The sequence below is a fragment of the Protopterus annectens genome, chromosome 4.part0 (assembly GCF_019279795.1).
Source record: "Protopterus annectens isolate FY-2018-M chromosome 4.part0, PAN1.0, whole genome shotgun sequence".
Lineage (NCBI taxonomy): Eukaryota > Metazoa > Chordata > Ceratodontiformes > Protopteridae > Protopterus > Protopterus annectens.
The window spans coordinates 612978281-612991620 of NC_056733.1; the positions used below are offsets into that span (position 1 = coordinate 612978281).

A 13340-nucleotide genomic window follows, 5' to 3' on the forward strand; every position below is an offset into this window, starting at 1 on the left:
TAGGTCATGTATGCCAGGGATCCCTTGTGATCATTACGCTTTTTTAGTCATCAAAACAGTTTTAAAAATTAACAAATGTTTTACACAAAATGGTCAGTATTAACTTCATTTTCACAGTGGCTGTTCGAGTCAAGGGAGAACAGCATATGTGAAAGGAAGCTCTTGAGATAGCACAGCATGACAACTAATGTACCAGTGAAACTGAAAAAATCAGATGATACTGAAAATTGAAAGCAATTTTATTGGCAGAACATTTGTTTCTGTGGATTCAAATGCAATACAGTTCACAATTATCATAGAATTTAAAAATAAACTGGACTTCTGAAGGAGTAAAAGAAGAAGTGTTATAGTGCAATCAACGTATAAAATAACTAGACTGGGTAAAATTAGGAAATGTATCAAAAGGAAACGGACAAAAATAGTTTGTAAAAATGCATGCCCTCAAACTCCCCCTTCAAGTTTTACATAAAGAGATTTGGACAAGTGACAAAAACATGGAGTAGCAAATACTAGTATACCACAATTAAAAGTTATGGCTCATTTTGCCCCACGGAAAAAGTGATAACCTTCAGAATTCTAGATAACGGAAAATTAGTTCTTCTAAAGCAAGTCTCATGACATGGGCTTATCAGGTAGTAAGCAGTCTTGGCTGATTATTCCAAATTGTATAATATCCCATGTCTCTCTTTCTGAGTTTAGTTTCTGATAATGACAATGATGACCTTTAAGTTTGGTTTCCTATCCAGTCAATAATTTGTGAAGGCACTTTATGGTAACCCCAATGTATTTCTAGAGGCGGTGATAGTGATTTATGATTCAATTACCAAAGTCTTTCAAAATACCTAGGTGATAAATGGTTAGGCTCCTAAAATGGAATTGCTAATATACACGTCATTTTATGTTTTTTTAAGAACAACTTTAAGAGAAAAGATTAAACATTGCTTTCCATTAAGTAAGATGTGAAATTTCAACGAAAGGTGTTTACTGCTTCTATAAAGGACTTATTTAGATGCAGGACTTTTTACTTGTATTAAAGGCATGCTGCTATGCTGTAAAGGATGTTTAAAAAAGTAAAATGGAACAGAAATATCTAACACAAGGTTGTTTGCCTTTTCAACTTTTCCTGGTTAGGGGTCGCCACAGCGGAACTCCGGTCCGCTAATGATTGGCAGTAGATTTTTATGGTGCCGAGTTGCCAGCCCGATGCCCAACCTTCAGCAAAGGCATGCCCATTCACGCATGTCTTTCGGAGGCCACTCGACCGTGGGGAGGACATGCAGACTCCACACTGAAGGCTCTCCAGCCGAGAATCGAACAGGAGAATCTCTTGCTGTGAGGCAACAACGCTACCGCTGTACCACCGCGGCATTAAATATCTAACACAAGGTAACGCACTGAAAACAATGGCTTTATATAGTGGTGCAGACTTCCAAATTTACAGTTCTGTTTCTGGGAAACATTCAAATGCATTACACATGTATTTGTGTTTTTATGTTACTTAATAAATTTAATTTTTGAAAATAATCTACATACAAAGATGCAACTGGAATGTCAAACATTCATGCATCACACTTCTGTGCAACATATATTTTTTCTTGGTAAAACAGACTAGTTAATTAGTATGCCTCACTGCCATGCAGAAACATGTGGAATTGTACTTTGCTCCATATCCCGCTTGTCCTGTATTTCAGGAATACAATAAGGTGTAGGTTTAACTTATCAAATGGGGGCATTTTATATCAAAGAGTACTATCATATCTATGGAACTTATTCTAATTAGATGCACTTACTTGGTGTGTTAAACCTAGACTTAGAAGGCTGCATCAAGCCAGGTTTTTAATTCTCACAATCCCACCACGTCTGGCGCTCAGCTGCACCTTTGGCTACCTTTCCTTTGTTTCTCGTCATTTGTAAACCTTAAGTAATAAACTCTGATCTAAAAGTATACCTTGTCAATGCCTAGAACAAGCATGTACCTTGCAGGCTCTGACAATCTTAAATCTCAAAGCAATTTTTCATGAGTGCAGGATGTCCTTTACCTAAACAGTTTCCATAGTGTCTACCAAGATTCAGGGGAGCCAGGGCTGTTAGTGCTGTACTTTACTATGGAACAGTGTAACATTTTCTTTCTCTAACTTTCTTTTCCTCTCCTGGCAAGAACAGATCCTCCCACAATGCCCCAGGTTCCTGCAGTAATGTTGGTGCAGGAAGTAACCCTACCTCACCCACAAAAGACTGGTAGTATTTTTCCTGGATAGTGGCACCTATTCAGGTGTGCCTGCCTTTTAATGCTGTTTTCAGTTTTATTTTTATATTTTTTATTCATTTGTTAATCAAGTAAGCAAAATGGTCTAGCATCAATTTTTTCAGACACAAACTAGGCCCCTACGTGCAGCACATATTGACTAATTATCTGCTAAAAACTATCAGCTTGTTTCTGGAAAGTGAATGGAAACTGGAAGTAAACTCTGAAGAGAGTGCAAAGTGAAGTGTATGCAGTCTCCAAAAGCAATCAAGTTTGCTAAGCTGTGCTCTTAAGGGTCATGTCAACCATTTACTTTTTTAGTGACAAACATTTTTATATGGGTTGTTATACGACTCATTAACAATTCCTTATATGATGAAATGTCATAATTAATAAGCTAACCACCCCCAGGGAGTCTTTTTAAGCCTAGCCATGCTTCCCAAGGTTAGAATCAAACCATGTATTTTGTGTCTGTGAGGTAAACACCTTAACCTTTAAGCTACTTACAACCCTCTTGAGGCAATTACCAATCCTCTAAGTAAAGTAAGACTGGCCCAAGTAGCAGTTGCACATACTTTTACCATCTAGGAAGGATGACTCTGATCTCAAACCATCTAATTCTCAATCTTAAACAACTGACAATGTATTTTCCTATTCTAGATTAGAATCACTGACTAAACAAACCTCATTCAGTGGGCATCCTCCTTATGTTGTTCTAGTTTTATGCCTCATTTCTTCTTTATTGATGGTTTCTTAGTGCTGCATAAAATATTGCAGTTTATTACTCTTACAAACATTAAAAAGAAACCTTGCTGTTTATGTTACTTATGATGCTATACTATATGACAAAATACATTTTAACAGAAGAGTTATCAAAGACATAGTAAAAGCAGCTTCTCATTACATTCAATGAATATTTATATACTCCATTAAATCTGTACTATATATATATATAAAATGAATCAAATACTTAACAGTCAACATACATCATTTCTTATTTAAAAGGACAAATGCTCTATTTTCCTATGTATTTTCATAAGAATTCCCTTTCAAAATACAGTACTTTAATTTTTGAGACTAACTGTATCGATTACAATACTGCCAAACACTGGTAAGCTTCAGACATTGCTCCTGAATACTGCAAATGTAAAAATAGATGTAGATAATTTTCAAACTTTCTGTATACTCATCATAGATATTCAAGTCTAGTCAGTTGAGGTACTCAGTTTTATGAACGGCCTTTGATGTTTTGCATATAGTTTAGCCATGAAAACAGTATGAAGAGACATCCAAAAACCATAATAATCCACACAACTATGCAATCATTGAGCTGAAGGCAAAGAAACATACTTATGCATGTAATATTTCTTCCTAAGACTCCTTGACAGAATCTGTCCTCTTGAAGCACACAGAATTATTTTTGCAGTGTTAGCATGCAAAGAAATGGACACAAGCACTTTCCCAACTCCATTATGAACACCAGCTTAGTTATAACAGAAAATTCCAATGTATCTTCACACTTGTGGACCACACGGCATCTCTGATGTACGGTTGCCAAATATCTTCTCGAACTTTAAAGGTTGTATAGTCAGTTTATCTAATTTCCTTAAACTTTGCAATTCTATCAAAACATAAGCATATCCATGTCCTTCCTACTGTGCCAGTGAGCACTGTTCCATCTGTAGCTTTCACTGTGGTGTTCAGGACAGCTTTACTGCTGACCAAGAGAGGGGGGAACTGCATTAAGTGCTCAGCTTCAGTTTTTTCTTCTTAGCTTTTAAGACAGGTGGCAGAGCAATCTTAAAAGCAGTCCTAGAAAAACAAGAAAATTACAACATTTAGAAAAGCACATTAAGTCTGCAATGAAGTGACAGAAGAAGATAAAAGACTTGGTACTTACTCGCATGTGGTGCAGATAGGACTGAAATTGCAAAAGACTAGGGGAAAAGAAGTGTAAGTAAATATAATATAACTGCAACAAAGACAAAAATATTGCTGACTTCAGAGATGAAGACTTACTTGACAAACACACTGAACAGACATAACCAATTTCAATGAGTTTCCTGTGGCAAAAGCAAGCAGCTCGATAGTCAACATGGACGGGTGGTGGAAGTACCAGCTGGGACCTTTGGTCTGGATCTGGTAGAAACATCCACTAAGGAAGGAAAAGGACACATACTTCAACAAATGACTCATGGAAACTTTTCATTATAAAAGTACAAAAAAAAAAGTTGTGTTATGTTATAAAATTCCATCTCTGTTGCCCATTTTCACTCTTCCTCAACAGCTGGGTTCGGATACAACCCCCTGATCCCACTCGGCCATTATTTTAGCTTGTGGTCATTAAAAGTTCTCAAGCTTCTCCCTTACCCATAATGCACCAACCCATAACATACCTCAGATCTTGTTTGTTGGTTAACATAATCCCTGGTACAAGAAGCCATTATCTGGAGCGCAACATAACAGTGGTGTCATTATAAGTTCTCATTCTTCCAGAAATCAATTGTTAAAAAAAGTTGGGGGTTGGTGGGAAGAGAGTTGAGGAAGAATGAAAACAGACAACCCAGATGGGACGTTATGGCGAGTATATGACTTCTTTATCTGATGTAAATTTTCATTCATCCCTAACAGTTGGGATAGAGTCCCCAGCTACCTAAAATCCCAGATGGACTCTAAGGAAGGACATTCCTGAGCATAGTTGAGCTAAAGGCTGCTCTTCCCCTCAAGACCAGACCCAGTTAATAATGAGGTTATGATTGGCCCAAGTGGCAGTTGCACATATGTCGCCCACGGAAGTTCTAGACAGAAACACTTAAGTTACCAAGGACCTAGTTAAATGGACTCAAATGTTTTGGTAAGGGCAGACCCAGCTTGTTGTAGACAAATGATATACACTCCATTAGCATCTGGCTAAAGTTACTTTTGCAACTGATTTACCCAATTTAGAATCTGCAAAGGAGACAACTGATCTGTCTTTCTAATTTCTTTTGTTCTATGCGAGTAAAAAACACAATTTTCTGTGAACATCCAATAAGTACAACAAGTATTCACCTTTGTTTACAAATTCATGAAAAAAACTGGCAGATTAATTGACTGATTGATGTCAGATTCTGACACTACCTTAGAAAAGAAAGAAGGGTTGGTCTGTAATGTTACTATACCCCTGTGAAAAATCAAGTAGGGAGGTTTAAAAGGCAATGCTTGAATTCTCAAATCTTTCTAGCAGAGATGACAGCTACCAAAATGACAGTCTTCCAGGTCAGAAACTTTAGATCACTTTTTGCTGCTAGTTCAAAAGGGGAATGACTCAAGGCCTCCTTCTAGCAGAGGTGAAGGCTACCAAAAAGATAAGTCTTCCAGGTCAGAAACCTTAGATCACTTTTTGCTATTAGTTGAAAAGCGGAATGAATCAAGGCCTGCACTACCAAATTTAAGTCCCATGGAAGAGTTGGATCTTTATAAGGAGGTCTCAAAAGAAGGATACCTTTCGACAGGCCCTTACAAAGTTTACATGAAGCCAAGTTGAAGTTCTCATATCCAAAGTAAAATTAGAGATGGTTGCTAAATGAACTCTAATGTCCGAGTTAGTTCCTTCATTGGAAATTGTTGCCAAAAATTCAAGGACACTTTGAACAGAGGCTGAAAAAGGTCAATATGTTTCTGATGCGCCCAAAAAAACAAACCTCTTTCATTTACTTCTGTAAAGTTTTCTTGTAGAAGTTTTATGGGAAGATAAAAGTATGTGACAGACAATGGATTAGAGCATAGGTTGTGTCTGGCTATTAAAAGATGTTTAGAAACTATGCTGTCAGCTTTAGGTTTGAGACATCCGGGTGAATCATGCCTGTTGGGTGAGACAGGAGATCTGGAATTATAGCCAGAATCCAAGGTGAGTAAATTAGATGAGGCCAAACAAAGGGGGACCAAATCTGTTGAGGCCAGTAAGGTGCAATGAGGATGACTTTGCTTTTCAACCAGAAAGCTTTCAGCAGAAATCTGGGGATTAAGGGAGTTGGAGGAGATCGGGGGGCCAATCTTGTAGTACAGCATCCCTCGGTGGTTCCCCCAGTGGGGGGATTAGGGCTAAGAAGCTGCTGCACTTGTTGTTTAGGGGAAATGCAGAGAATCAAGCAAGGCTGGCCCCACTGGCAAAAAAATCACTGGTGCCGCCTTCATGTCGAAAGACCACTTATAACATGCTGGAGGGACAGATTCATTTCCCAGAGGCTCCCCTCACTCTGGAATAGAATCCCAATTCATGTTAGACATAGCCCCTCGCTGACACTCTTCAAGCGAAATCTGGACGCATGGATGGGAAATCGCAAATTCACCCCTGGGATCTCTTCTGTGTCCCTGCTAGACAGAGGCACAGTAAACTAATCTTAAAAGGGTACCTTCTGTGACCTACTTTACAGAGGCACAGTAGGCTAATCTAATAGGGAGGCGGAAGCCAAATACACTCTAGCTAGGCTTATAAATGCCCTAGGGCAGATAGCCTAGTATCTACCTATGAACCTATAAGGTAGTAGAATGGGCCTGCTCAATTTGTCTGCTATCACGCTGGACTTCCCCAGAATGTTTGTTGCTATCAGAAAACAGCCGGATGAGATCGCCCATTGCCACACTCTGAGGGCTTCTCAATACAAGGGGTAGGACCTGGTTCCTCCTTGTTTGCTGATGTACCAAACTACTGACAATCGTCTGTCTGAATCACAGTTGTCCCGAAAGGGAGACAGTCTTGGAAGACCTAAAACACTAAGGACACTGCTCTCTTTTCCAGGACACTGATATGCAGGTTGTCCTCTTTAGGGGACCAACTTCCTTGGACTGTTTTTCCCAGGAAGTCCTCCCAAACCAATCTGGGATGTACCCGTGGTCACTATGGCCTTGGGCTGAGGGATAGTGAAAGGATGGCCTTGTAGAACCTGATATGATCAAATCCACCACCAAAGGTATCTCTTGTATGCCTGAGTGATTCTTATTTGGGCTGACGTCTGTTGGTAAAGAACTAACATCCATTGAAGAATTCTCATGTGAAATCTTGCGAGAGGAACTAGGACTATAGGTCACAGACACTGATCCCAAGGCTTGTAAAATCAATCGGGCTGAGACTCTGCGGTACTGTGAATTATTCTTCCTCTGACCTGGAATCTGATAGTCTGAACTCTTGGACCAAAAAATACACTCTCCAAGTCCAAAAACTCTTGGGACAGGAAAAGAAGCGGTCACTGATGCAGTGTTGAAATTTACTCCTATGAATTCCAATATCTGAGACCGTTCTGAGATTTTTTAATAATTTATGGTTATCCCCAGATGGGAGTAAGTCTGCAGTACCTGATCTCATGCTCTTATTTATTAGTATATGCCTGGTTGGGGTGGTAATGAGCCAGTCGTCCAAATACAGAAACACTCGGAATCCCTGCAGACTCAAGTGAGCTGCTACCACTGCCACGCATCTGGTGAACACTTTGGGGGCTGCAGTAAGGCCAGAGGGCAGTGCTCTGAACTGGTAATGACTGTCTCCCAGCTGGAAACATAAATACCTTCTGGACTGGATTGTATGTTCATTTGTATGTGATAATATGCATTCTGAAGGTCTGTTAAGCACATCCAAGTCATCCTTGCACAAAAAGGGCAGAATGGACTGAACCAAAACCATCCGAACTTTTGTGTGTTGAACTGATTTGTTCAAGTTGCTGAGATCCAAAATTGGTCTCCAATGCCTGTTTTCTTTGGCACTAAAAAGAATCTTGAGTCAGTTCTGGATTCTATCTGGTCTGGTGGGACCTCTTGGATGACTTTTTCTAGCAGCTTTTTTATTTCTAGTGCTGTTGCTTTCTCCTGACTGGGTTGAACGTCAGGAATTTTGCATACAAATGAAGGTGGAAGGGAAAAGGGGATTAAATAACCTCTAGAAATAAGCCTCTGCACCCAAGTATCTTTTGTGATGTCTAGCCAGGGTCTCTGGTCCAAGGATAAATGACCCCTAATTGCCTCCAGAGGGGGACAATCAGGCCTTCTTTCAGGAGCACTGGTATGGTCTGTCAGAGAAGGAATCTCTAGACCCTTGGTTCTGCGGGGCTCCTCTACCATGTGGGTGGCGTCTTCCATTTCAGCTCCTACCTCTGCCCCTGGGGAAACTATTTCCACATGGATCTTGGAAAGGACCCTGGGACTTTCTGCATCATGTCTTTTGACCACCTCATTGATTACTGGGTCGAAAAACGTATGCCTACTGCATAGAGGGTCTTTCCATCTAGCTCACACCTGAAGAGTGTGTCCTTTACCTTAGGGCCAAACAAAGACCTGCCGTCAAAAGGTGCCCTGATGAATGACGACTTGAAGGGCTCCACAAAGTCACACAAGTGCATCCAGGCATGCTTCCTAATGGAAATGCCTGAACCCATCTCCCCTGTGGTACCTTCAGCTGCATGAGATAAGCCTCACTGATGAATTAGAAATGGACTGTGAGGTCACAGAAGCCTGACTTACAACATTACTGGTCCCAGAAAGAGATTTAGACAGTTCTTTTATCAAGCCCCACTGAAGTCTTGAAAAGTCTACCAAGTAGTTTGGCAATTAGAGGGCAAAGGTCACTGAAGCATACACATGCTTCCCAAATCTGCCCAAAGCCCTAGACTCCCTGTCAGGGGGATGGTCAGAGGAGCTCTGCTCTGCAAGTTCCTTCTTGGTGACCGCCTCCACAACCATAGCATCTATGGGCACTCCCTTGCTCCAAAATTCCCTTCCTATGGGTGGTGCTAGAATCTGATCTGATCTTTTGGGGATTGGCTCAACTGTGTCTGGCTCTTTCCATGCCTGCCTAGAGATCAATTCTATTCAGCAGGTAGTTACCCAGGAGGTAGATGGCCAGACCCAAAGGCCTCCAGGAATGCCGATTCCTCTCGGGAAGAATTATCGGTAGACCAACCACCCCCTCTACTTAAGAATCTCAAGGATGTCTCAGAATGAGACATCTTCGGGTGGTGATCTTGGGGACCCTTCCCATTCATCAAAATCAGTATCTTTGGTGATGGACTCCTGAGGGGATTCTAAGTGTTTCCTCTTGCACTTCTTCCTATGGACTTCTTCAGTGGGATGCTCCAGAGAAGTATCAAAAGAGACAGCAGTACCCTTCTGAGTAACCTGCAGACTTTGGGCTGGCTGCGCCTGTGGCGTAGAATGCAGATGCTCAAGTGCACAGGCATATGGGAGCCAGAGGGGAGACCTAAGGGGGTAGGGACCATCCATCCTGCAGAAGCAAAAAAACATTCTTTCCACCACTTCAAAGGCAGAATGATCCAGGGAGAAGGAAGCCGAAGGAGCAGAGGAGCCATGTTTCTGCCCCATCGGCTTCCCCTGCCCCAAAGGCAGTCTACCAGAGGTGGAAGTTGGAGCTGAGCTGTCCAATGCAGAGACACCAGGGGGAAGAGATGGCTCCGACAACTTTGGAGTCAACTCTAACAACTCAGATCTGACAGCGATGCTTCAGCTCTGAGAGTCATCTGGCTGAGAAACTGTCAGAGCCAGTGCACTCAGACCCAGTCTCGGAGCCAAAGATACTAAAATCTTCAGATCCAATCCAGATGGTCTTGGAAGACTTGCATCCAGGGGCTCCAAAATGACAGGCCAGATTGGAGAAGGAGCAGAGATTGGTGGAGTAGTACAAACGAGGACTTCCTGACCCAAAGGATAGGAATTGGGAGAACTCCCATCTGTATCTGTGCTGAAAGAAATTTCATCATTCTGTCCACATCAGCCTTGGTCAGACTTCTGGAAGAACAAGTAGTAGTTATCAACGGGGACCTAGAGTGGCAGCAGGACTCAAGATATGGGGAAAGTACTCTACAGGGTACCAGATCAATAGAGGGGGAACAGCTGGTCCTGGGCAAAGGCTTCGGATCCGAAAAACTAGGATCCGATGAAGCTGTTTTCAGCTTCGATGCCTGCTGAACTGGAGCAGTCTTTGGATCTGACTTTCTGCATTTTTTCAGTAATGGTTCCATTGTAGGACTTGATGAGGGAATCAAGGATCTGGAAGGCCTTGAAGGCTTAGCCGAATGTTCCTTAAAGTTTAGGTCTGGGAGGTTGAGCCCCAGAAATAGCTGTTGAAAAGGAAGACTAACAATCTTTTTCAGAATTAATTTATTTTTTCTGTCCGTGACTGCTCATGGGTTGAAGGCCTTGCAGATGGAGCAATCTACCTGTAAATGGTCTGGGCCCAAACAGCAGACGCACAAAGCATTTGCTTTGGAGAGCGGCAACTTGTGCTCACATTTTTAGGCTTTTCTAATCTTTGCTGAGGAGTAAAAAAAGAAGAAAAGAAAAAAGAAAGCAAATGCAGATACATAAGATTTCAACACTAGCAATTCAGCAAAAGTAGAACAAAACAGTTGGAAAGGATGGGGTAGGGAGGTGGAAGAGGCACAGTACAAGAATGCTAGAAGAACACAAGAAAGGTTACAAGGGCAGCAAAGTTACATGCTGAAAAAGAGCTAGAGAAGAGTAGCAGAATGGGGAGCAATAACTTCTTTATGTAAACAGCAGAACGAAGGAAGAGAGGGACAAAGCTGGCCATGCTTAACAAAGCAGAGGGAAATCACAGAATGTCAGAAAAAAAGCAGAAGCAATGAATACATGCTTTGCTTCATTCTTTGCAAACAAAAGCAAAAAGGTGGTGCCAAGCTGGAAGACAGTTAGGACTGGGGGCTTCCAGGATACTGAGGAAAGGAGTTGGAGAGGGTTTGGTTGCCCCAGGAAGAATAAAATACAACATTGGGAAGGCAAATTACTGTACTAGAAAGCAACATTGTAAGGACAACAACCAACACGCAATACAAGGGCAGAAGAAGCTGTCGGTCAAACCTGATCCAGTTACATGACTGGGTTAAAGCTTCAAAGACAATAGAGACCTAGATATTTTAAGACTTGGGACCATTTATAGTTTGACAGTACCCCCCCCCCCCTTTCTCTAGGAGAGCTAGGCAATTCAATTCTGGTGTAAGCTTGTGGGAAACCAGCCAATCATCCAGGTTCTGGTTGAATGATGCTACAGAATCACACTGTTTAACCTGCACGAGAAGTCTGTTCCAGAGGTAGGGGAAGCACTGCGTGCTAAACCTACATCTCCACTGTGTTTAGTTCACCTGCGGGGGAAGGTTTAGGTCCCCGTTTATGGTGTTAGTATAAGTATTTGATTTGCAGAGGTACAGAATGTCAAGTACAATTGGGTCTCCTGTGGCATGGTAGGCTAGGCATAGTTCAACCCTCGAAAATCTGTAGGATACTGAATAAAGGGGCAGTGCTTCCTGCCTGTCCATGGAATTCTTTTTCAAAACAAAGTACTGGAGTGTGTCTTTAGTTCTGTGGTCTTCTTGGTTAGGAATTTCTGTTGTTTTTCTTGTTGCTTAATATGTTTAGTGAGGTACATCCCGAGGCGGGCAATGTACTTGGTAACTGGCCTAATCAATGCTGAATTTTATTTGTTTATTTATTTTATTATACATTTGTTAATTGGGAAAAGTCCCACTGGATATAGGTCCATTTTCAGCGGAGGTCCGGGGAGAAAAGCTCCAGACGTACGTACATACATACAGAGAAAATTTAACAATTATAAACTTTTCTACTTTTTGACTGCCTGCACTTTTAAAAAGTTTTCTGTTTAAATAATTTAACTGTTGTAGGCTACATGTGATAGCCTTTTCTGATCTTTTGCAGTCGTTTAAAGCTGTTTTAAGTGTATTTTTTACTGTTTTTGCCTTATCTTTTCAAAAAAAAAAAAATCCTTGTTTCCCGCCTTTTTAAGCTAGTATAGTCCAGTTTTCAGTCTAGTGCTGAATTCAGGGCTGTGATACTAGTTTCTGAGTTGCCCATACCTTACTTGGATAGAAGGAAGTTTCTCTGTTCACCTGTGAGAGAGAGGAGCTTTGAGCAACCTATCTGTCCCTGGATGAGTGGTTCCAACCCAGAAGTTAGTAGTTTATTGTCCATTTTGGGCTAATTTCTCTCTCTTTCATTTCCCTACTATAAAAAACGCATTTGCATGGTTTTGCGCACCAGGCAGTGTCGGTTAGCTACGGTTAAATTATTCACGGCTCCTAAGTCTCCTCTTCAGTTTTTCCCTTGAAACTAGTCTAACTCTCAACCTAAGTACTCAAAAAGCATCTTACAGCCCAGCACTTGCTCAGACCTAATAGCAAGCACTAATATACCCTGACACTGATTGCACAGCAAGGCAAGGCTCTTTATTCACCCCTCACCAACCAAGCGACTAAGCAGCTCACCCTACTATTCAGGCATGACCAAAGGGCAACTTCAGGTGCACTCTCCAGTCCAGCTGGTGAATCTGGGTATCCTGAGGCAATGTTACAACTGCCTCATGTACACAAACAAACCTCTCCTACCACAAAACACTAACATATGCGAGAGATGCAATTATAAAGCCAAACTGGAAGCTAAGCTGTCTCCAGCAAAGACTGGAACAGACAGTCAAGAGGAGAAGGTTAACACTTGCACCACAACTCCAGCTGCATGGCACAAAATCATACTCGGAGGCTCTAAATAAAAACCTGCAAAAGCATCAGAGACCTCCAAAGCAGACACCCAAACAACCTGCACTTCCCGGACCACAAACCAGAAAACACATAAAACACAAAATCAGTGTGCCGCACAATCACAGCCCTTAAGGCGAAATAACATACCTAACACACTAGTAATAGGTGGCTCTATAGTCAGGCACACTGACGTCCCACTCACTAGGCTGGACAAGCAGAAGGTTACTGTTAGCTGCCTGTCAGAAGCCAGAATCCACCACATAACACAAGCACTCAGGTCACTCCAGAACAAGTACAAATATGACTCTGTCATTGTTCATGTTGGTGTGAATGACCTGAGACGTACTTCCCTGAACTACATGAAAAGAGACATGGAAGAGCTCTCTGATCATGTAGCCCAGGCTGGTATGACCCTGACCCTGAGTAGCATCCTGCCCTCACCAAGAATGATACCTCAGTATAAAGAAAAAATGATCAATTTCAACAATTGGATAAGCTTCTGGTGTCAAAGGGGATCCAGTGTCTGTCAGTCTGGGACAACA

The 13340-nt window shown here is 41.7% G+C and overlaps 1 protein-coding gene across 2 annotated transcripts in view; it reads right to left on the reverse strand.

Moving 5' to 3' along the window:
• Positions 1-1266: 1266 nt before the first annotated feature.
• Positions 1267-13340, reverse strand: part of GTF2H3 (general transcription factor IIH subunit 3) — a 320617-nt gene continuing 308543 nt past the window's right edge. Inside the window, exons 11-13 of one of the 2 annotated variants that reach the window (XM_044068552.1) lie at positions 4265-4400; positions 4146-4182; positions 1267-4057 (exon numbers count right to left, since the gene is read on the reverse strand). In XM_044068552.1, coding sequence (XP_043924487.1) covers positions 3988-4057; positions 4146-4182; positions 4265-4400 — 243 coding nt within the window. In that variant the 3' untranslated portion in view covers positions 1267-3987. The remainder of the gene's footprint in view (positions 4058-4145; positions 4183-4264; positions 4401-13340) is intronic. The other variant, XM_044068551.1, reaches the window with a different exon arrangement.